Source organism: Drosophila erecta, unplaced genomic scaffold (genome assembly GCF_003286155.1).
Source record: "Drosophila erecta strain 14021-0224.00,06,07 unplaced genomic scaffold, DereRS2 tig00000000-arrow-pilon, whole genome shotgun sequence".
In the NCBI taxonomy this organism is placed as follows: Eukaryota; Metazoa; Arthropoda; class Insecta; order Diptera; family Drosophilidae; genus Drosophila; species Drosophila erecta.
In genome coordinates, this window is record NW_020825194.1 from 7,548,465 (window position 1) to 7,572,230 (window position 23,766).

Here is a 23,766-nt window from a genome sequence, read left to right on the forward strand (position 1 = left end):
CTCCGCTCCGGCTGGAAAGCGGCTCTCTCCGGCCAACTCGCTTCCAGGCGAAGCAAGCGGGCTAAGATGGCGGCCGAGGCCAAGTTCAGATCAGTTCGCTGCGAGCCGAGCTCCGAGAGAGTTGCCTCCACCGATCCGCGGTTCGCGTCGATCCGATTTTTTTCTGGCGGCGCCCCAACACACAGTTCCCAGCAGAAAATAACAAAAATAGGAAAACACATTAAACGCTTTTGGAAATCTAATTGAAATATTCACGGCTTAACGGGCTTTAATATACACACATATATCTGTGCAAAGGCGAATATTTTTTAATGGCCACCGGGAAGTGCATGCAAATGTGGTTATTAGTTGACTCGCGTTATATCCAATAGATACCAAAAATAAAAAGAAAAATAAGTGGCAAAAATACAAGTGACGAGTGTGTGTATGTGAGCAGTGGTATATATGGTCTAAATAAAATATGCAGACATCGGTGTAGCCAGCAGATCGACATTGTAATGTAAGTGTTTTGCCCAAGTTATGAATGAGTGTCGCCGAGCGGCTAATTAGAGTCCAACTGTCCAACTGGTATTTACTGTTAATTGTATAAGGCCAACGGCAGCACTTGCCACCTCGAACCAAATGAAACCGACGAGTATCCACCACGCTCCACGTTCCATTCCTTTGGGTATAATACTAATACCTTCTGGTTCTTCTGTTTTTCGTACTCCCCTCCACTGTTCTTCTGTTCTGCTCGCGCGGTCGTCACCATCGCAGGTCAAAGATCCCGCGAGCGGGTTTTGTCTAGCAAATGTATCTTAGCCCACACTCCATCCACCACTTTGCCGCTCTCCCTGCGCTCAGCGCCCTGCAGAACCCAACCGATCCAAAGTGGAAGTCCAACTCGAAGCCAAAACCAGAACCCAAGTGCCAGCCAAAGCCATAGTCGCTCAAACAGCCAAGTGCCTGGTGCTCAACTCAACTCGGCTCGGTTTGTCTTGTCTTGTCTTTTATTTTCTCTGCAGCTCACTGCTCCGCTGCACAGGAAAAAAAGCCAGATACTAATTCAAGTATACAAGCAATATTGAATAGTTTGAATATTTATGGTTTCTTTCATCAAATGGCTGCTACACTTACTTGAAAAATATTGTCAGAGTGAAAATATATTTTCTTGTTGGAAATTGAATTAAGAAATTTATTTCATTTTTAGTAAGCTGATATACAGTCATTAACAAAATTTTATAATTTGTATTTCAAAATTTCAAATTATATTTCCAACATTTTTATTCAAATCATAAAGGAGTATTTCTTTCTGTGTGCCGGTGTGTATCTCACAGATACAAGTTTCAGTTTGTTTGTTTGTTTGGCCGGCTGTCTTTGCCTTTGCCAATGCCTCTTTGCGGAGCTGGGTTCTTAACTCTCCGGGGATCGTTGTGTGTTTGCTCTACCCGCAGATGCCAGCATCGTCTTGGTCTGGCCATTTCCTCGTAAAAACAGCCTTAAACTTACGATAGAGCTCTATAGCCATTATTTGTTTTTATGTTTATAGTTCAACCACATAAATATGTTTTTATGCGCCATTAGAATAGTTATTTTTTGTAAGAATGCAAACGTCTTTTCGTACATAATTCAATTTAATCGAATTATTTGTATAACAATACATAGTAATATTTAATCCGCTTAAATTCAAACGAATTAAGTTTGTCACGTATTTCGATGACCCGAAGTGCGATGAATTTAATTTCGAACAAGATGTGAAAGCCATAACAGGTCTGAAAGACGGTTTTTGCTGAGTAGGGGCAAATACTTTATTCCGGAGTATGCTCTTCCTATATTGGCTCATAAAGAATAACCACGCGGCTAAGCAACTTTCACATTCATTTTGCAATTTCGATGCAGCTGCCAATCTGCGCTTACAATCACTTTCAAAATTTCGTGTCGCGGAACTTGATTTCTCATCGAAAATGAGCTGCGGGCTAAGGGAGATTTTGGCCATTGGGATAATTTGGGCCTTTAGCACCATTCTCAGGGCCCCGACTGCAGATCATTGCCAAGCTAATGCCTTTGGCCCTTCGCAATGCAAATTCCCAGCCTCCTTTTGGGGTCCATTTCACTGATTCTCGCACATAATTAGCCATGTCATGTTGGCCGGACCGTTAGAATGCTGTTAAAGCCATGGCCAAGCTCATTGAAAAAGTTCCAAAATGATTTCTGGTTCTTGGAGCTGACTTGCTGGATTGTTTTTCTTGATTTTCCCATTGTCGTCGTTTTTGCCGGCGTTTTTGTGGCGTAAATTAGTTAACAGTATTATTATAGCCGCTAACGGGGCTCCATGATTTGTGGCTGCTGTTCGGGCCCCCCACCCCAAATAAGAGATACTAAACCATTTTAGGGCAGAGAGAAAAAAGCGTTTAGAAGCGGACAGGCAGCCAGTGACAAGATCTCCGAGCGGTCGTAATTCTTTTTCGACAATTTCAATTCCAGTCCATAAGAAAACAAACACAGAACACAAACTGAGAAAAAAAGGAAAACAAATCAAAAGACTTAAGACAGCAACGCGGAGTCTAGACAAAAAGACCAAGGCGCGGCAAAAAGCCAGCTTAAGTTGAATTGATTGTCAGTTATGGCTTTGTGGTGAGTTCGGATCCGGAGTGGGGTGCTGGTGGTATCTGGTATTGGGTATATGGGATCTGGTCTTTGTCTTGGGTCTAGGCTGGTTTTCTGATTGGTTCTCCATAGGTGTGGCTGCATCTAGTTGGCCAAAACTTGTTCTCGTTCTCTCGGTCCGAGTCCTCCATATGTGTATGCTCGTTTTCAATTGAACTTAGTCGCTGGTTATTCCGATGGATGGATGGATGAATCATTGCATTTAATGACACCCGACTGGATGAAGTCAGCGGCGGGCCATTGGAACGATGATGAGAATGATGATGAGACGAAGACCCTTGGCCGCTGGCAAAGTGAAAACTCAACGAGCAGGAAATGCAAATTCGAAATTTCCCACTTGCATAGGCAATCTCTCCAGCTGCGGGGCCATTAAAAGCTGCGACCATGAAAATTGTGGGCATTGATAGATACGCTTTGGGGCCACAGTGAGTTAATTTACTTTTTATTGTAATTAAATTAACACAGCATAGCTGAAGAGGTAAGCGAAGAAGAAGCCGCAGAAGCAGAACAGCTGCATAATTAGGCGAAGAAAGTACATTTCAGACTACACACACTTCGTGACTTTTACGGCCGTAAAAACAGAACTCCAAACTCCACTTCATTTCACTCCAAGTTCACAGACACGGTTCTGACATGCCGCTGACATAGAATCAGAATACTGGTAGTCGGTGTCGCAGATGAGACCTTATTTGATTGGACGTGAGTCGAATAAATTGCTCTTAAGAACCGTGTCACATACTTGGCCCCCACATTTTTCACTGGGAAAAATAGCTGGCTTATAACTTTGCTCATTCCCCTAAGATGGTTAGTCCTCCAGATTTCCTTTGTGTTTCAAACCGCGAAATTAAACGGAACTCTGCCAATTTAAAGCTGACTTCATCGCAACATGAAGATGCGAAAAGTTCAATCATAATAAAGTGCGATTATGCGTGTAATTTCTTTGGTTGTAATGGATAGAAATCTCTGACAATAAAATTGTACGATATTTTCGTTGAGTGTGGAGGTGGCGCCCATAAGACCCGGTTGCTGTGTGTCTCTGGGTCTCTGGGTGTGTCGGGAATTTGGCCAAATACGCCTGTCTGTCGCATTTTTATGCATGCAATGGCAACGCAGGGAAAAATTGCCATTTTTCTGTTTTCGTTCGGTTTGCCATGGAATTTATGTCAATTAGCCTGGTGGCACACGTGTTTCCGTGAAGGCGGAGGAGCAAATGGGGGGCGGCGGGATCGGCTTTGGCATGCAAATTTTACCCACAATTGTTGGCCACTTTCACAAGCCTTTCGCAATACAGGAAAGTGTTTTGTTTCGACTCGGTTTTGAGTCGAGTGGGGGATTTGTTTTGGTTTTCAGCTCGGCGTTAATTGCCTGTAAAGATGCCCGAAACTGTGGCAAAGTTTCGTATTCCGTTTGGGCAATTAATAAAACTGACCTTGCCTGAGTTTTCTAACCGCAAAGCAAAAACTGAACGCTGTACACTGAAGCGCTGGAAACTGAAAGCCGATCCGAACCGCTGAAATACGCTGAATTCAGACCACCACGATGGTTTTGCCGGTGGTTTCGGTGGTGGGGGCTATGCAGCCATGACGAATATTCGTTGACGGCATGACATTAGCTCGACTTTTTGGGGTCACAGTCAGCGGAATTCTTGTGCTCGCATTTCTGCCAGCTCGTCGGTTAACTCATTTCTGGTTATGCCCCTGCCGCGGATATTGCCCAATTCGATAGCGATTTGTGGGCCAGATTCATTAGTTTGCTTACAAATCGGGTCAGCTCCAGCGGCTTTGGATTTCCATTAAGCAGTGTTTAATTAATCATTTTTCCTTCTAGTTCTCGAAGTTTTTGTTGACAGCTTGTGAGCTATATTCAATCAATCAATTGCTCGCTCAGCGGCTTTGAAAAATGTTAGAAACCTAAAACTGACGCATCAAAAGCTGTCATTCCACAAATATTTAATAGCAAAAATCGCTGAATACTAGAGTTTGTTAAGTGTGCAGTTGAACGGAGCTAATAATAAATGTGACAGATTTTCATTGCCTTTTTTTCTCGCTGTGCATCCATTCACCTGCTGGGCCTGGACCTATCTCTGCCCGAATTTCGTCGACGTTTACCCACTCATAATCAATTTACGCAGCCGAAACTTTCACAAGTCGCAGAGCTGTGGCAGCTCTCGGATTTCCTCGCTGCGTGCTCGTCTGCTCTTTGACTGACTGTGTCGCTCATCCGCCATGGAGGCCAGTGGAATAACATGGGCATCTATCGCACAACGTGGCCAGCAATTTGCATACTGGCTTTTGCCGGCCAGCAGCGACCACGATTGGGCACAAAAAACGTGCTAAAAATCAAACAGAAACCCCAACCAAAATCTCTGGAACCCGAGTGTTCAATTAACACACAAACACACACACACACATAACAACTTGTCTCGGATGCCTTTCCTCTCAAGGCATAATCACAAAAAATTTCATCTTTTTCGAACCGGACGACGGCAAGTTCAACAAACCGCTTTGTCGTCGGAATGAAGCGAGGAATGTTGGCCACGGGCTGCCGATCATTTAATTTGTTTATTATTAATTTGCATCTAGCTGTGGCATTAGTCAGCTCTGGAAATCGGCTCTGGTTGCCCGCCCCTTTTGCCGGCCACGCCCATTCCAAACTGCATATATCTGCTGGTCCTGAATAGGGTATATCAACTTTTTGCTTCGAATGTGTCTAAATATATCTGCATACGCGATTCAGTCGGGTTTTTGGTTTAACACATCTGTGACTTTACATTTTGCGGTTTCTTTTTGAATTTTGTGTGATGTTTAATGATTCACAGGGGCATTAAATACTTATTTAATGGAAAACATCCCATTTAATCAGGGACTCACATCTTTATTTCTGATTGCTTTTGCTTTGAACGTACAATACCAAGCTCATATGAAGAATCCCAAAATTATCAAGAAAATCGCGGTTGAAAACCAGTTTTCAGAATAAAGCATGTATAGCCTTTATAAAATATTTCTTATACTCTCCTTTAGTTTGACAATACGATTTTTCATAAAGAGCTGAATTTAATTAACTGAACCTAAGATGATGGTTTTTGAAATTTGGTCGGTCAGTCAATTAAATATTTGATGGGAAAATAAGGTATTAACTTTCTAAGCAATTTCAGAATGGAAAATGATTTCTTTAACTCAACCTTATGCTCTACTAATTTAGGCTTTTAATGTGACTTTTTCCCACTTTAATAAATACTTTACGGCTTTAAGTGCATGCATGCTTCGTTGTGTATGCAGTTTCTTTTAATAATCGCAAATTACAAAACTGCAACTGTGACCCACTTTGAGGCAGTCGCAAAATATTTTGTAGGCATTTATCATACGCCCCGTGTGCCATAGCAGCTACAAATTATGCCACAAGAGTTTCACTTTCACAGCGAGATCATTGTTGGGCAGTGGTTTTCCCAGTCCCTCAGTTAGTCACTTGGTCACTTAGTCAGTTTGCCAGGCTGTCAGCGGCAATCAGGTGACCGCTTTTGATATGGGAGGGAGACCGACCCACCTGTTGACTACATTTCCAGGGAACCAGTTTAGGGCCAGTGAAATGAAGAGCCCAGCAACCCAATTTAATTGGCTTTTGCGTGGGAATGAAATTGGACACAGTTGGAGCTGGCTGAACCGCAGGTCAGGTCGCGTTTGCAGCTCAATCACTCGCACATCTAGCAATCTTTCAAGTGCCAGCCCACAAAAGCCAGCCAAGAGAGAGCAACAAATTGTTATGGCCGGGACCACTTGAAAGCCACTTGGGCGCGCTCCATTAAGTCATAAAATGTGCGCACAAGTCGGCGATCAGTGACCGAAAAGCCGGAGGAGGAACCCAAGTTGTCGTGGTCGTCGCAGCTCGTGTCTAACAGCAGTTTTGCATCAATGGTCATGTGAGTCCAACTGCAGCAACTGCAGCAGCGAACGGTTCTTGACTTGTCAACTGACGCATGTATCGCTAGCTTCTCCACTTCGTGGCCAACGGGAATGCAGACTGACAGCAACGGGACTCCACCGTCTGCATATACAACATCTTGGCCAAGTCGAGCGACAACCAACCTCCAAAGAGCCAACAGTCGACAGCTGGCTGGCAATTGGCCTAATCGGCCAATAGAGTGCTAAGCTACTGCCAATAACCGTTGGCCCATTACTTAGCGCATTGTGATTTATTCACACCAGCCAGCAGCAGCCGGCCTCGTTGACAGGCAAATATCCGCTAGCTGCGGCTTTAGTTTCTGTCCGATCTGACCGATCATGCAACAATCGAGCGACCCAATTGGCCATAAGCCATGGGCCATAAGCTAATCAAGACGGTGATATAATTCCGGCCAGACTGCAGTTGTAACTGCAGCGGAACTTGCCTGGATTTTGGCCACAGCTGCGTCCAGTTTTTTGCAGACATTCGAGAACCGCAATCCGATAAAGGCGGTTTAGGCTTGGCCAATAGACAAATAGGTGCGGAATGCCACCCAAAAGCTAGGGAGAAACAATAACCAACTAATACGTAAAAGCCATGGGAACTGGACAATCGCATTTCAAAAGTAGAGCAGACATTTAATGTTTTTTAAATGTTCTGCTTACTCCCATTTAGATTATAGCTATCGAAGCCATGTCAACATTGTGTTTTTTTAAATTCTAGAACGTGCTGAAGCAGAAGTTTTCAACATTGTTTATGATAATAGGGTGCTTAACAGCTTAGCCGGCAAACTTATGTTATACAAAACCTATAAACATTACTATATATATGTATATATATAATATATATATATAAATGGAGATATATATCTCCAAAAAGCTTAACAAACTGCTCATTGATGTGCCTCTGTTAATAATACCCTTTTGAAAAGTCTTGTGCCATTTAAGCAAACAATTGAATCAATCAGTGGTAATTTTTACCCACTCAATTCAATGTATATACACAACATAATGAGCTTGATTTTGATAGTTTATAATGCAAGTGCGAGTCTTTAGCTAAAAACTAAAAGTCACTTTAATCATTTCTTCACTTTCCCCCGCCGTCAGCTGTCGGTTTTTTAGCCGCCACTCGCAATGTTTTTGCTTCACGCACTTGTGCGAACAATGCATATAGATATAGATACGCGTACTGCCAGATACTTAGATATCGGCTGCCGCGTCATCGGAGCATCGTGATCGCATAAATCAATGCCGCCGTCTTGGTCGCAGCCGTATCATTGCCCCCAATACCATTCATTCATTACAGGCCGCTCAACAAAGCGACGCTTTTAAATGCCGAACATCTCTTTTTCTTTGCGGCCCATATAGACATTGCCCAGTTTGCAGTGTGGATACACTGGGAGAAATTTCGAATGCAACGGTTCCCAATCGCGAAAGAAGCTAAGAATGATGCGCACAGATGACACACAGACTATAGATTATGCATTCCGAAAGGCATGTAATAAAAAAATCATAAAGAAAGCTATAAGTGCGGGCTATCATTTGCTTCGGTAGATAGTTTTTGGTGCATATGGTAAGTGCCAGTGTCTGAGCCGGCATATCTGTGTAGGCATCTTGCCATGGGGATGGGGGATGGGTGATGGGTGATGGGTGATGGGATGCCTGAACTGTATCAGGCTCTTTCGCGGGTCTTCAAACCCCCTTAGCTGACTTCCACTTTCACTCGGCGTGAGCCAAGTGCTGGCCAAAAGCTGAAAGCAGGCAAAAACGGTTACAGCCGCGGAAAAAACAGAGGCAAATAATTGTATGAGGGAAAGAAATGATAATAATAAACAAAAACGCTGGCAGACAAACAAAATCGAGTAAAATGCGTTGAACGGCGAGGAAAATCCGTTTATGCGATTATGCCACAAGTGGTGATTTTAATTAAAGCGAATTTAACACGCAATTAAAAGTGTTAATACTCCAGTAGAGTTCCGCGGCAACTAAGCTTAAAATCTTATAGTTATCTCCTACCAGATGGGCGAAAGCATTTGCGGCATGGAATGCCGTAATCCGAGCGCCAAGCTTTCTTCTTCTGGGCTCCGCCCCCCAATCCCAATCCCAAGACCCCAAACCCAAGCCCAAACCCCAATCCCAGCTTCACTTTCGGCGACTGTCTAGTGGAGCTTGCAATTACGAATATGGTTAGCAGCTGGAGTATCTTACCACTCACTTTCGCCGCACTCGTAGAACACTTGAGTACCTACCATACGTAATTTCTGCGGCTGGCAAAACGGAAGTCCGCACGGCTCGCTGCACTGCATCCATTTGGCGTCCACACAATCCGGCGACAGCAGTTGCATTAGTTTGTTTGCCTTTCGTTCGCTTAATGTTGCATAATGCTGCAGAGCAAACATTGGTTCATTTGCATGGATTTTTGCTACCTTTTTTTTTGGGAGGCTTGCATTGGCAATTAAAAACCTAGAGGCCGTGTCCAAATGAGCTGCGCTTTGTTCTCGCGCCCGGCGTTTTGGATTTCCTCAAGATGCGGAGCTGGAAATCTGAAAGACAACACCCGATTAGCTGGCATTATATTGGCGGCTTTTTGTGCACCTGCTCCGATTAAGACTCTCAAAAACGATATATATGTGGTATTGCACAAAAGAACACTGTGGTAGTAAGACGGTAAATACCAGACAAGCATTATTTATTTTGCTTTATTTATCATAAACAGTAGATAAAGCAGCCAAGAAATTTTCGAATAGGTCTTTGTTAGGGTGTCTTAAGTTCGCCTCACCTCATATACGACACCATTTCCGCTTTTGTCATGACAATGCTTGTGAATATGCGACTGCGACTCCGATTCCGAATCCGAATCCAACTTCGACTCCAACTGGCGCTGCGTGTAGATAGATGTGGGCATTGTCATTAGGCTAATTCCCGCCAATTATGAGTAATAATAGCGCAGCCGTTCTCGCGTCATTCTTGACCCACTTTAAGTCGGAATTAGCGTAATATTTTGGCCCGAACTCTCTAACCCGATCCGTGTGTTTTCCGGCAGATCATGGAGCTGAGCAACTTTTCGAGCGGCAAGAAGATGTCACGCGAGGAGCGCCGCTACTCGGTGCCCCACGGACCCAATACCCCACTGCCACCGGCGGCATCCGAGGATCTGCACGCCTGGTCCATCTACAGGTGAGTGGTTGAGTGGTTAAGAGGTTGAGTGGGGAAGCCCATTTCGAGACATGGGTGTGGCCACTGGAGGAAGGGGTAGTAGCTGGGGTAACCACTGGCTGCAGCCGCACCTGCCCATCGAAGTTTTGACGGTTGATTTAACCGCAGCGGACGGAAGTTCAAATGCCATAAATGGCTAATTGAAGAGCCCACGGCCAAGCCCTCCAATCATGTCCAGCTGACCGCAACTGCAGCCGCCCAGTGCAGCTCTCTATGACGCTTTCCATCCTCCACAACGAGAAAATACAAATACCCCCATCCCGTCCCATCCGTAGGCAAAACCTGAACTCTGACTTCACCGATTCGGCTCTGGGCTCGTCGGACAAATCACCGCTGCCATATGGAAACTTCCAGCTACGCGATACCACAGTTCAATCAATCTTAAACCATCCGCGCTACGGACCCAAGTGAGTAATCCCATACGTTATTTAAATCAACAGTTATTAAGCATAATCAAGCGTTGATAATTCCGGACTGTGATCTCAGCGCTTGAGAGTGTCGGATACGTAGAAAAACACATAATAGAATTAGCTATACCTAATTCATTTAAGAAGATATATGGTTTATATACTTTACTATTAAACCAAACTCACGTAATCCTTGCAGATCTCCCTTGGGCTCAAATATGTACACATACTTGAAGTTCGGACTGCCACGCGTATTTCCGCCAAATGCTGGATCTCAGCGCTCGCATCGTCCTGGTCCGGGTCCGGGACCGGGTCATGGTCATGGTGGCTCCAGTGCCCTGGGCGGAGTGCGGGGACGAGTGAACCGCGCCTTTCGGGACAGCTCAGGGGCACCGGCCGGAGCCGGGAGCAGTGGCTACGACAGCAGCGATAATGAGACGACCCGCAGCCGAGTGCCGCCCAATCTCCGGAAGTATCGCAGCGAGTCCGACTTCCGTGCCATCGGCGGCATGCCCCACTCGCGCCCTGAGTCGCGGGCTCAGATCGGTGGAGGCGGTGTGCCGGTGGCTGCCCTTCGGCAGGCCAACAGCCGGGCCAGCATTGCGGTGGGTCAGCACCACCACCAGATGCAGCAGCATCAGCAGCAGTATGGGAAGCACTACGGTCACAGATCGCACAGCGAGGCGGATCTCCTGGGAGCCGGATTGAGCCAGGTGGATGGCGGTGGTGGGATGGGCTACGACTACAACGAGGCCCGGCTGTACGGCAGTTCCAGGCAGTACGGCAATGGAAATGGTCACAACCCGGGCAGTAGGAAGCAGTCGGGCATGGGCCTGATCTACCCGAACATTCAGGTGCACTGCCTCGATGTGAATCCCTGCCTGCGCGGTGTGTCGATGCAGGCCAAGGCGGGTGATCTCTTCGCCATCATGGCCACCTCGCAGCGGGAGGGAAGTGCCCTGGCCGAGTGCTTGGCGGGATTGAGTGAACGTCTGGGTGGGGAGATCCTCATCAACGGGCAGCAGGTCAGCCGCCATGGTCTACGGGAACTCTGCAGCTATGTCCCGGCACTCGAGGTCTCCTCCCTGGATCCGCGGATGAGTGTCCAGTGCACACTGAACTTTCACGCAGCGCTGAGAGGTCCCATTGATCGCAGCGATCTGGAGGAACGCATGGATGTGCTTATCGAGGATTTGGGGCTGAATACTGTACGTGCCTCCAATGTGTCCACACTGACCCACTCGGAGAAGCAGCGCTTGAGCGTGGCCTGCCAGCTGCTGGCGCAATCCTCGCTGCTGATTCTGGATCAGGTGACCAGCAACATGGACATCTTCGACACCTTCTTCCTGGTGGAGTATCTGCGCCAGTGGTGCAGCGGTGGTCGCATTGTGATAATGACGCTCCAGCCGCCCACCTTCGAGATCCTATCCATGTGTTCCGGCGTGCTGCTGCTCTCCGGCGGAAGGACCGTCTTCTCCGGCAGTCGAGCGGATCTGCCACGACACATGGGCGAACTGGGCTATCCCTGTCCGCCTTTCAAGAACCCAGCGGACTATTACTGTAAGTAATTAGTGGTTGAGTGCAGCTTGAATGGGTAATAATCTGTTTTCTCCAGTGGATTTGGTCACCCTGGACGACCTTTCGGCGGCCGCCATGCTGGAGTCATCCGCCCGCATTGAATCCCTGGCCAACGCCTGGGATCAGATTAACTCGGAGCCCCCGTTGGCCGCGCCGCCCGCCTCGCTACCCAACTTTACAATAAAGGCCGGCTTCTTTGGCCAGATCAGCGCCCTGATCAAGAGATTCGCCGGCTACAAGCAGCCGGGATCACTGCTCACCTGGATCAGCAAGCTGATCGCCGCAGCAGTTCTGTCCCTATGCATTGGCTGCATCTTCTGGGATGTGCCAGCCTCCGATCCACAGCTGACCTACCATGATCGCTTGGGATACCATCATTGCGTCATGGTGCTAGTCTACTGGCCACTGGTCATGCTTACCATCCGGGACACGCAGGAGGATCGCCGCCATGCGGAGCGGGACATTCGCTTGGGCCTCTATACGCGCAGTCTATACATCATTGTTCAGGTAAGGATTTTTGATATCATATTTAATTCTTACGAAAGTATCTTAAACCAGTATCCCTTTCTCAAAACTAAATCCATTGTCTTGTATTTGTTCTGGTTTTAGAGTCTCTTGGGCCTGTTTCCCAGCCTCTGTATCTGGCTGGCCTACTTGCTTCCGGCCCACAGCATGGCGGGACTCTACACCTATTCCAACAGCAGCGATACGGGCATCTACCTGTATATGGGTAAGCTATCTTGGACGCCACATCCCAATATCCCGGTTAATACGCTCTTGATTCATAGGGTACATGCTGCTCTACTTGACGCTCATTCAGACATTGGCACTGTTCTGTGCCCACCTGCTGCCCTGCAAGGTCTCGGCGAGCATTGCCAACGGGCTCATCAGCCTGGCAGTGGCGGCAGTGGGCGGCTATCTCGTGCATCCCCAGAACCTGGCCCAGTTCTGGTCCTGGCTGCAGTTCGTATCGCCGGAACGTTGGCTGCTGCCCGTTCTGGTGCAGGATGAGTACAGTGCCGAGACGTTATCAAATTCCGCAGGACTGCAGTTGTGCCGGAATAAGCAGGTGAGTGTTCTAGAAGGGCTTATCATGGTCATGACAAAAATGTAACTGATCTAATTACCCAATTTCAGGTGCAGCACCAGGAGATTATTGTGCAGCAACCCTGCCCGCCGCCCAACGGTACCCAAGTGCTAGTCGACTTCGAGCTGCTGCCCCAGCAGCACGTGCTGGATCCCACGCCCACCTATGACCAGACCACCTCGGTGGCTTTGGTCCTGGGCTCGGTGCTCGTCTTCTTCGTCACCTTCATCGTCTTTTTGTGCAATTGTCGCGGCGCCTGTCGACGGAAGCGTAGCCGTTAGGCGGATACCGTGACTTGGAGCTGGCCAGGATCTAGAGTTTAGATGGCATAGGCTACCGAACTGTACATTCCATAGAAACTAATTCTTGAAATAAATAGTGTTTAGTCGAGGCAGAGTTCGTTTAACTAACTAAAGGCAAGTGGTTTTATTGAGCTTGGAATGGTCATAAGGCAGTTTGATAGGGTTTGATTAACAGTGTATATGTATATCTAAATCTCTAAAAATATTATCAAAAATATTTCGTAAACTACAATAATTGCATATATGCGTATGCTTTCTGTTTTAAAATGTCTTTTTACGTAGGATTTAGATTTCAGTTTAGAACGAAAATCAAATCGTTTCAGAGAAAATTAACTGAATCGAGAATAAACTACAATTCTCTTATGTATTCGACTTGAGCTTTAGATTTAAAGTTGAACTTTACGGAAATCAAAAGCAAACTTAAAAACTGGGCATCAATCGTATGCTCAAGAGTGTGTTGGACTTAATGATGGAACAATCGCAGATTGGTGTGGGCCATGATGATGCCGTGCTCATCGCAGGCGGCAATGACACCAGCATCATTGGTGGATCCTGCGGGACTGGCGATGTAGGAGACACCGCTCTGGGAAAATATTGAAGCAATTCAAATAAAGCTCCAAGATACTAGTTAAGTAACTCACCAAGCTAGCGCGATCGATATTATCACGGAAGGGGAAGAAGGCATCGGATCCCAGAGCCACACCACTCAGCTGCTTCAACCACTCCACTTTCTGCTCGCTGGTCAATTGAGCTGGTGCCTTATCGAACCTATAAGAAAGGATTGGTTTAGGGACTACAAATATGTGATAAATATCTTCAACTTACATTCCCTCAAACTGCGACAGAGGCATGTCCTTGCCCACGGTTCCGTTAACATAATTGTCGATTGCATTCGAGATCTCCGCCCGCTTCACACCAGCCTTGAATTTCATACCGGCCACACTGGGATGCTGACGCAGCCACCAGTTGTCGGCCTTCTCGCCCGCCAAGCGGGTGCAGTGAATCCTCGACTGCTGACCGGCACCGATGCCCACGACCTGGCCATCACGGGCATAGCACACGGAGTTGCTCTGAGTGTACTTCAAGGCTATGGTGGCCACGATCAGATCCCTCACAGCTGCCTCGGGCAGAGGACCACGCTTGCTCACCACGTTTGAAAATAGCGAGGCATCAATGACCGCATCGTTGCGTTTCTGCTCCAGTGTCAGGCCAAAAATAGTCTTGCGCTCCACCGAAGAGGGTTCGTAGTTGGGGTCCATCTAAAAGTTTAATAATTTTAATTTACCATCCAAAACCAGAATGCATTAAAGCATCAGTCTAACCTGCAGAATACAGTAGCCACCATTCTTCTTTTTCTTCAGGATCTCCAGAGCTTCGGGCTCATAGCCCGCGGCAATAATACCATCGGACACCTCGCGCGAGATTATCCTGGCTGTTACAGCATCGCACACGTCAGATAGGGCCACAAAGTCACCGAAGGAGCTCATGCGGTCCGCTCCACGGGCACGGGCATACGCCGTAGCCAGGGGCGTCAACTGCTCGTACAGATCATCCACCATGCAGAGCTTGGCCTGTGCCGGATTGAGAGGCACTCCAACAGCCGCGCCGGCAGGAGATACGTGCTTAAAGCTGGTGGCCGCCGGCAGTTGCAAGGCCTTCTTGAGTTCCCTAACCAACTGCCAGCCGTTGAGGGCGTCGCACAGGTTGATGAATCCCGGTGAGGCATTGAGGACCGTCAGTGGAAGCTTGGCCAGCTGGGTGTAGAGCTGAGCCGGCTTCTGGTGCGGATTCATGCCGTAGCGCAGCGGTAACTGAGACACACCAGATCCATACTGTTTCCTAAAATAGTCCGAAATGGCATCGTCGTAGGTGGCGGTATGGGTGAATGCCTTGAGGGCCAGAGCCTGTCGCGTCTCCACGGTGGTATTTCCCGAAGCCTTCAACTCCGCCAGGACACGATCATAATCGACTGCTTCGCAGACAACTGTGACCCGCTGGTGATTCTTAGCAGCCGCTCGGAGCAGGGTAACACCACCAATATCGATGTTCTCCACAGCATCGGCGAGCGTAACATCAGGCTTAGCTACGGTGCTGGCGAAGGGGTACAGATTGCAGACCACTAGCTGGATGAGATCGAAGCCCTGTTTGCGCATGTCAGCCAGATCGGAGTCAGTGGTGCGCGAAAGAATTCCAGCATGCACAGCCGGGTGCAGCGTCTTCACACGTCCACCGAGCATCTCTGGGGCTCCTGTAATCTCAGAGACATCCTTCACCTTCAGGCCAGCGCCACGCAAGCTAGTTGCAGTGCCTCCGCTGGCAACCAGGTCGAAGCCCAGTGCCACCAGACTCTTGCCCAAGTCGAGCAGGCCCGTCTTGTCCGACACACTGAGGAGAGCTGGTGAAGATATAGCAATTTTAGATTATCCACACAAAAAGAATCCTGTCGGACTCACCAATCTTGCTGGAGCTCATGGTTGATGTCTGGTTTCTCTGCTGATTGCGTCTGAACCGCTTGGTAACTGAAATGCAAATGAAAGGCGAAACAGTCAGTGGGCGATTGCGATTGTGGGGGCTGGTTGTTGGGTGCACAAACATGTTTACGCGTTTTCGCTTTTCTGGCTAGGCAACGACCTCCCCTGCGGTCTGTGGTCCCCATTAGCGAGGTGTAGGGTTATCAGATACTCCTCAAGCCGCTTGCATCAGCAGCAGATAGGTGTGATTGAGATTCAAAACAACAACAAATGACTCAAATTTACGTAGGTTCATTTATTGCCAAGCCGTGTCTGGTGTTACATTGCCTTATCAATATCATTGACTCGGCTGGGTGGTGGCAGTCTCTGCCTCCTCCTCCCCTTTTTGCTTCTTTGATAGATCCGTTGAAAGCATTGTTTCCTGGTCCCTTTCCCGCTTGCGCTGTCCCTCTTTCCTTCGCTTGTGTTTGTTGGACTTCAGATGCAGTCCCCACTGGTACTCGCCAATGAAATGCCGATCGCATATGTGACAAAAATGGCTGGTCTCCTCATCCAAATCCGCTCCAGGATGCTCCCGTTTGGCCATTGGCTGTATCTCGCAGGTCTCCTCATTTCGATAGCTTTCAATAATAGTCTCTGCCCGCTTATACACTGCCTCCGGCCAAGCTGCTACATCACTGGTGTCCAGTTCGTACAGATCCGGCACCTGACGATCCTTGCTGGCCAGAAACCGATTGTTGATCCACTTCAACTGCTTCCTTGAGTATCGGCGAGTTACTAACTTCAATTCTTCGCTGCAACTGCGCAGGAGTTCCAAGCCATCTGGCAGACCCTTTTCTTTCAGTTTATCTGGAGTTGGCAGCTTGTAACTATGGTTTTTGAGGTACTCCTCTACCTTTTCGTCCTGCTGCTGGTCGTACTTGATCAGATAGGGAATAAACTCCTTGTAGCCAATGGTCTGCAGAACTCCAGACGTATAGGCTTGCACAGTGGTAGCATGGTGGGCATTGTGAAACTGCCGTAGTTCACGGAGCAGCCCTTGGGCCAGCATGCCATCTACACGGGAGTCCAATCGGTCATTGAGAACCTCCTGCTGGCAACGCAACCACAGGAGGACGATGTGTGGGTAGCGGAGTGGTCCGCCTAAGCGATTTCCACCCGGCTGTGCTCGCTGTTCCGCAAGCATGTTGGTCAGAGTCTGCCCGGTGCTCTGATACACTTCGATGGCCCGGATGATCTTGCGCCGGTTGTTGGGGTGAATACGGTTGGCACTACCTGCGTCGATCTTGGCAAGGTGATGATGTAGCTCGAGGGTGGACAAGCTATTCAGTTCGGATTCCTTAAGAAGCTCCCCCGAAGGTTTGCCTTTGTCCAGCTTGACATCCGAATCCACCAGAACATCCCAAAGCAGGGATTCTATGTAGTAATTGGTGCCGCCCACCACAATCGGTGGAGAGTCCTTGGCGAGCAGGCGCTCCACAATGGGCAGTGCCGCGTTGCGAAAGTGAGTGACTGTGAAGGGTTCCGCTGGCGTGGTCACGTCCAGAAGATGATGTCGTGCACGGGACTGCTCCTCCTTGGTTGCCTTGGCGGTGGCGATGTCCAGGTGGGTGTAAACCTGCATGGAATCAGCGCTGATTATCTCTCCTCCGAAGCGTTCGGCCAGTTGCAAAGACAATTTCGTCTTTCCGGTGCCCGTGGAGCCAAGGATCACAATTAGGGGCACCTTTCGAATCATCCTCACTTATTTAGAGGCAATTGAAGTCAATTGATGTAAATAAAACCCACACGTTTTGAGCACGTGTATTCCTCTGGGGACCGAACCACCTGTTGCCGCCTGATGGTTTTAATGTTACATCTTCTTAGTTAAAACTAATTGGTATGCGGTTTCCAATTCGCTTATGAATAGTTAATTATTGCTTAAAAGTAGACTTATTTTGATGCGCAAATTTAGTGTTTAAACTTACAAATTGCAAGATAATCGTATCAATTTAAAAGGGAATAGTGTGACCACACGATATTCTACCGGTAGATAGAAGAACCGCGTTGCCAACCGCTCTCGTGATAAGCGAGCCAATGTTGTCCTAAGGAATTTATAATTGGCGGGTATTTTAAACTAATGTTCTGGTTGTACAGCATGTTTTTTTTTTTAACAAAGCGGTATTAAAATTTTTATAAGTAGCGAAAAAGACAATAATTAAATGGGAATTATTTTTTAAGACAAATTTGAAACCCAGATAATGACAGCTAAAAACAGAAAAGAAAAGTTCGTTAATACGCACTTGCTTGACTTATTTAATTTCTTTCTTATTCTTAATATCTTATTATCGATTATATTTTATTTTTGAAAAATAATGTTTTTTATTATTTTTAATTTTATTTATTAGATATCCTTGCGATGCATCGCACCAATGATTCCACAAAATTTGGCCCATCTCTATGCGGTCGTGCCATCTCCAATTCGCACGCGGCAGTGTGGCCGAAGCAGCGCGCAATTTCAATCCTGCACGGGCAGCTAGTATCGTATATCTTTCGTGCATTTCTTTAATTTACCTGCAGTTCCGTTCCGAATAACAAAACTAGATCAATCAGTTCGATTGAATTTTGACTACTCGCTGTCACAGCAGAACGCAGCGCAGGCGGAAACCTCTGGTGTTCGACATTTATAATATTTGCCGTACCGTGCGACTTTCACTTTTTACAATTCGCACAAGAATAACAACAACAACGACGGCAGCAGCACTAGCAATAGCAGAAACAAAAGCAGCAACAACAGGGACAGCCAGCAGCAACAAAAGCAAAAAAAGAAGAGACGAAGGCGAAGACGAAGAGCGATGAGTGTGGAAAATACCAGAGCGGACAACATCAGGCCACAGAGTGCAGCGAGAATTGTTTAAGAATCAGTGGATTGCACGGCAAATGCAAAGCGAAAAAACAATAACAAACCAGCACAACAGGGCCGCCTGTGCGTGTGTGCGTGAGCGGTAGAGGGTGTGTGTGCGTGTGCCTGTCGTGTGTGCTCCAGCGAGAGTGCGAGTGTGTGCGTGAGTACATTGAGTACATTTCGGTGCCCCCAAAACTTTGTGTGTGTACGTGGTTTGGATTGGATTCGCTGCCAAATTGGGTCAGCTCGCAGAAATCCACCATGGAGAGCAGGACCCAAGTGAATCAGTCAAACCAGCAACAGCAGCAGCAACAGCAGAGGAATCGCCTGCCCTCCTCACCAAGTCCACCGCTGAGTGTCAGTCTCACTGGCGGTCCAAATGCCAACACAACCTTGATGGGCCTTGAGCAGGATGCAGTGCCCTCGTCGCAGCTGGGCAGGAACAACAATAACGGAGGAGGCCACCATCGCAGTCACAGCATCACCAATGCGGCGACCACATCATTTGCAAATCTCCTGGACGGATTTACGGCGCGCGTCTCCACAGCGGTGAGCGTGGCAGGTGGTACTAATATGCTAATGGACCGGAGCAGCCAGAGCGCCGCCAGCACACCAGGATCAACCCATTCGATAGCCAGCCTCACCAGCATGGGCTCACTGGGCACCACGGCCAATGCCCTCTACTCCTCCATCGGCAGTGCCCTCAACTCCATCACCTCACCCATTCAGGCAGCTGCGGCGGCGGCCACGGCCACAACTACCGAGGTGGTGGTGGCGGCCGCCTCTGTGATCACCAACCACCTCAGCTCACCCACCAGCGGCACTCCGCCCCACGGTCTGGATGCGGATGAGGGCGACGACGAGTGCGACGACTGCGAGGAGGACGAAGACGATCCGGTGGATAATGACGGGCACATTGCCGCCCCCACGCCCAACAAAAGCTGGGCCGAGAACAAGCAAGTGGTGCAAGAGATACGCAAGAAGATGTGCAACCTGTCCTCCATGGTGCCCACCAATGTGCAGTTCCGACACTTGTCAGATGGACGTGCCAGGTGCTACTTCCTCGGCACTCCACCACAAAGCTGGGAGACTACGCTGCTCTTTGCCGACATAAACCTAACGCAGTCGGAAGGGCAGCAGTTATTAGTTCAGCGACTGGAGGGGATTGCTTCCGATGAGTGGAGTCCCACTTTGAATGCAGGATCCCCCACGAGCAGCGGCCAGCAACCGGCCTTTCTTTTCAATTCCCTGCCCAGGCCTAGGTAAGCTTAAAATCGTTGCAGTCAACTTCGAAAACTAATGAGGTATTTTTCAACTTTTATAGACTCCCATGGAGTCCATTACTGCAGCAGCCAATTCAAAGTAGTGGAGGCGGCGGAGGCAGTGGATCGGCCAGTCCCTATGCCCGGGAGTTTCAACTACTACAGGAGCGGAAACGCCTCTCAGCCTGGGGCATTACCTCCTACGAGTTGCACAAGCCCTCGGGCAAACTGGTTTTTCCCTGCTTCAACGACCTATACCAATGTCTGGACACAGGATACAATGTAAGCAATTCATAGAATTCCTTTCCTCTACCACTTAAACTCATTGCTTAATTTTCTATCTACAGTCTGGACTGTTATTTCCCACACAGCTACGCACCTGCCCGCAATGGACGGCTGTGGATCCGCAGATTTGTCCGCAGAACTCCGACATGATAGCCTACATCTGTGGCTGCGACCTGTTCGTCACTCACACGCTGAGCGGGCACGAAAAGCGTCTCACTTACACGTCCACCGGGCGGCATTCGTATGTGGACGATGCATTGAGTGCCGGTGTGCCCTCCTACGTGATGCAGGAGGAGTTTAGCCGCTACCAAGGCTTTTGGTGGCAGCCACATTCCAATGACGGTATTTACCGCATTGTCTACGAGGAGGTGGATGAGTCTGAGGTCTCCGTGTACACGTTTCCATCATCGACGGCCGTGCACGGCAGGGTAGACGAGTACCGCTTTCCCCGCACCGGTAGCCCGAACGCCAAGTCTAAGCTCAAGCTGGTTCAGTTCGTACTGAACGAGGCACTGCAGGTCAGCGAAATTGCCATCAAGGATTTGCCCTACTCCCTGTTGGCTGTTTTCAGCTGGTTAGAATACATTGTGCGTGTCGGCTGGACACCGGATGCTAAATAGTAAGTATGATCTTCGATGTGAAACATTTTATAGCCAAATCTTTGGAAAATCTAATCTAACAATGAAAAAAGATCTTTGGCCATTATGGAACTTGCCAGAAGTTAATGTATAATTAACTATGCACTTTTTTCACTTGCCAGCGTATGGGTGCAGGGATTGGATCGGAAGCAGCAGCGGCTGGATGTAATCCTTATTCCACTGGATAATTTCTGCGAGTCCTACAGCAGTCAAGTTTCAACGCCGACCGACTCAATAGGCGACCACAGCTGGCGCAGTCTGTACAGTCGCACAATCACACAACTGCAGGTTATATACACGGAACGCTCGGACAGCTGGATTAATGTACATGATATGCTTCACTTCCTGGATCTGACGGATACAAGCGTCACCTTCCTGTGGGCATCTGAAGAGACTGGTTTCCGCCACCTTTATTTGGTGACCGCCAGCCTGCTGTTGAGCCAAGCCAACGGACAGCCAGATCCTGGATCCGCCGGTGCGCAGCCGAGTTTCGTGGAACAATCGGCACTGCAACCGCGCATCCTCAACAAGGTGGCCTTGACCAGCGGTGAGTGGGAGGTGCTGGCCAGGAACCTCTGGGTGGACAAAGCCAACAAGTTGGTGTACTTTGTGGGACTTCGAGATACGCCGCTGGAAAAACACCTCTACGTTGTAAGCCTGGAGCGACCCGAACACATTCGCCTGCTCACGGAGCCAGGTTACTCCTACCTCGTGGAATTCGATGATGTACGTATGAGCAAAGTCATCTAGCTTAAGTAAAGTGCTTTTATAGATCCTCTAAATGTAGCTCTTGTAAAAATGCTACAAATTTAATATTGTGCCCAAATAAGTATGCTACATTTTATATCACGGCTGAATGCTAACGATCTTTTCTCTTATTTCCCACAGCAATGCCAGTTGATGCTGCTCGTTTACTGCAACATCCAGCGACTGCCCAGTTGCAAGGTGATGCGCGTTAACCAGACATGCTCGAACGGTGGAGTCAACGGCATTCAGATTTCACTTGTTGGCTATCTCCACGAAGGCGGAAAGCCGGAGCCGCAGTACTGTCCGCAAATTTTTTCTCCGCAGCTACCGTCGGGAGATATCGTGTATGCCATGGTTTTTAAGCCGCACAATTTTGAGTTGGGTGTCAAGTATCCCACGGTGCTCAATGTTTACGGAGGACCCGAGGTGCAGACAGTGAACAACACATTTAAGGTGGGTTCGATTACAGGCTGTAACCAACATTTGGAGCTCTTTGGCTAATCTTGATGTACTTCTGTGAATTCTTAGGGCAAACATCAATTGCGGATGCATATGCTGGCCGCCCAGGGATATTGCGTCATCTGCATCGACTCTCGAGGTTCGCGGCATCGAGGCAAGCGATTCGAAAGTCACATTCGTGGTCGGATGGGTCAGGTGGAGCTGACGGATCAGGTGGACGCGCTGCGCAGCTTGTCCGACCAGCTGGGCTACATTGACATGGATCGCGTGGCCATTCACGGGTGGTCATACGGTATGTTATCTCAAGATAGTTGACTTTTAAGGTGATTGTGTTATACTGGAGTAGTTCCCACTACGCTGCATACAATTTAATCTAATCAACAAGCAAGTCATTCTGAACTTACAAATATATATACAGAATGATGATATGGTTAATTTAAATTAAGGAAACTTCGTCAGGGCATTACAACTAATTTCCATATGGTTGTCATTTCCGCAGGTGGCTATCTAAGCCTGATGGGCCTCGTTCAGTATCCGAAAATCTTCAAAGTGGCCATTGCCGGAGCGCCGGTCACCAACTGGGAGTATTACGACACGGGCTACACGGAGCGTTACATGGATATGCCACAAAATAACGAGGCCGGTTACTCTGCCGGTTCGGTGCTGGAATACGTAAACTCTTTTCCCGAAGAGTGAGTACTAGTCTGGTTCTTTACTTGTCAAACTCCCAAAACATTCATGTTCTCTTTCATTCAGGGACAAGCGCCTGTTGCTCATTCACGGCCTGATCGACGAGAACGTGCACTTCTGCCATACCTCGCGGCTGATCAGTGCTTTGAACAAGGCCAACAAGCCGTACGAGGTGCATCTGTTCCCCGAGGAGCGGCATTCGTTGCGTAACCTGGAATCGAATAAAAACTACGAAACAAAATTACTGTCATTCTTGCAAAACTTATGAGATTCGTAAATGCCGACGGCCCAAACAAGATCGCCTGCTCAGGCATCACAACTAGCCCCGCCCCACGCCCTCGCCCCTTCGCAATAGTTTTTTACATCATTGTCTTTGTTTTTATTTAACTTTTTGTTGTTCGAACGATTGTTTTTATTAGATAAAGAAAATGAGAGCAAACGAAATTTGTATCATATTTTTAGCATACTTAAGTTATAAACGTACGCAGTTGTAAGTATAATGAAAAGTTGAATGAATGAAAGTTTACCCAACCACCTGCCTCTTCCCACATTAGACTCCAGATCAAGACCAAGCAGCTTACTGTAATTAATTTATACTTAGTGTTCTACCCCACACGTCATACTCTTAATTATGTTGTAATTGTGTTCTATATCCGCAAATGTAAATTTATCCTATCAATAATTATAAGTTGTGTTTTAGTGCGTATGTACGATGTGTGACTGTCTGCGTAAGTGTTTCCCACAAAAGCGGAAGAAAAAAAACCTTAAACTTGTCATGCCTTTGGGGCAGGCCATCAATTAATGTTAGTTCTACGCATGCATATAAAGATATATCTATTCAATAAACCTGTAGCAAGTCGTATGCATACTTGATTGAGTTTTTAGAAAAACCACGTTTGGCTAAATCAACAAAAACTGAATTAAATTTAATATTAATTATGCCTATATATAATCATTAGTTTAACAACTTATACATGCAAACGTATATATACATATATTTTGTTTAACATTTAAATAAAAAGTTGTGTGTAAAAACAGGTGTGCTACTTTTTTCTCTTGTTTTGATTGATGGATATTATTGAGCAGGGGGGGGATAAACACTATTCAAGTAATGCTAACGTTAAAAATAATTTTAAAACTATATTTAAGCTAATAC

At 47.5% G+C, this 23,766-nt stretch overlaps 4 protein-coding genes across 4 annotated transcripts; 2 read left to right on the forward strand and 2 right to left on the reverse strand.

The window, feature by feature from the left end:
- The first annotated feature begins 82 nt into the window (after nt 1–82).
- LOC6554153 (ATP-binding cassette sub-family G member 8) lies at nt 83–13,282 on the forward strand. The gene is made up of 8 exons (XM_001981874.3): nt 83–499; nt 9,628–9,761; nt 10,076–10,207; nt 10,407–11,767; nt 11,823–12,292; nt 12,395–12,515; nt 12,574–12,854; nt 12,923–13,282. Exons 2-8 carry the CDS (start codon nt 9,631–9,633, stop codon nt 13,151–13,153), a joined length of 2,727 nt encoding a protein of 908 aa, XP_001981910.1. The 5' UTR covers nt 83–499; nt 9,628–9,630; the 3' UTR covers nt 13,154–13,282.
- Nucleotides 13,270–17,696, reverse strand: LOC6554154 (bifunctional purine biosynthesis protein PURH). The gene is made up of 6 exons (XM_015153473.2): nt 17,613–17,696; nt 15,628–15,693; nt 14,497–15,569; nt 14,000–14,433; nt 13,816–13,942; nt 13,270–13,757 (listed from the first exon to the last, which is right to left on the reverse strand). The coding sequence occupies exons 2-6, from the start codon at nt 15,644–15,646 to the stop codon at nt 13,638–13,640; spliced, it is 1,773 nt and encodes a 590-aa protein (XP_015008959.1). The 5' UTR covers nt 15,647–15,693; nt 17,613–17,696; the 3' UTR covers nt 13,270–13,637.
- LOC6554155 (tRNA dimethylallyltransferase) lies at nt 15,932–17,688 on the reverse strand. Its single transcript, XM_001981876.3, has 2 exons — nt 17,613–17,688; nt 15,932–17,482 (listed from the first exon to the last, which is right to left on the reverse strand). Exon 2 carries the CDS (start codon nt 17,381–17,383, stop codon nt 15,983–15,985), a length of 1,401 nt encoding a protein of 466 aa, XP_001981912.3. The 5' UTR covers nt 17,384–17,482; nt 17,613–17,688; the 3' UTR covers nt 15,932–15,982.
- A 371-nt stretch (nt 17,697–18,067) lies between the features above and the next one.
- On the forward strand, nt 18,068–23,620 carry LOC6554156 (dipeptidyl peptidase 9). Its single transcript, XM_001981877.3, has 8 exons — nt 18,068–19,791; nt 19,854–20,073; nt 20,139–20,695; nt 20,837–21,440; nt 21,603–21,914; nt 21,990–22,212; nt 22,420–22,612; nt 22,677–23,620. The coding sequence occupies exons 1-8, from the start codon at nt 18,791–18,793 to the stop codon at nt 22,876–22,878; spliced, it is 3,312 nt and encodes a 1,103-aa protein (XP_001981913.2). The 5' UTR covers nt 18,068–18,790; the 3' UTR covers nt 22,879–23,620.
- The last annotated feature ends 146 nt before the right edge of the window (nt 23,621–23,766 follow it).

Coding starts and splice junctions, on each gene's coding strand:
- LOC6554153 (XM_001981874.3), top strand. CDS start 9,631: ATGGAGCTGAGCAACTTTTCGAGCGGCAAGAAGATGTCACGCGAGGAG. Junction 9,762..10,075: donor CACGCCTGGTCCATCTACAG/GTGAGTGGTTGA, acceptor TCCCATCCGTAG/GCAAAACCTGAACTCTGACT. Junction 11,768..11,822: donor GAACCCAGCGGACTATTACT/GTAAGTAATTAG, acceptor TGTTTTCTCCAG/TGGATTTGGTCACCCTGGAC.
- LOC6554154 (XM_015153473.2), bottom strand. Junction 14,434..14,496: donor GTGGCTACTGTATTCTGCAG/GTTAGACTGATG, acceptor TTAAACTTTTAG/ATGGACCCCAACTACGAACC. Junction 13,758..13,815: donor ATATCGATCGCGCTAGCTTG/GTGAGTTACTTA, acceptor ATATTTTCCCAG/AGCGGTGTCTCCTACATCGC.
- LOC6554155 (XM_001981876.3), bottom strand. CDS start 17,383: ATGATTCGAAAGGTGCCCCTAATTGTGATCCTTGGCTCCACGGGCACC.
- LOC6554156 (XM_001981877.3), top strand. CDS start 18,791: ATGGAGAGCAGGACCCAAGTGAATCAGTCAAACCAGCAACAGCAGCAG. Junction 21,915..21,989: donor CAGTGAACAACACATTTAAG/GTGGGTTCGATT, acceptor GTGAATTCTTAG/GGCAAACATCAATTGCGGAT. Junction 22,613..22,676: donor GTAAACTCTTTTCCCGAAGA/GTGAGTACTAGT, acceptor TCTTTCATTCAG/GGACAAGCGCCTGTTGCTCA.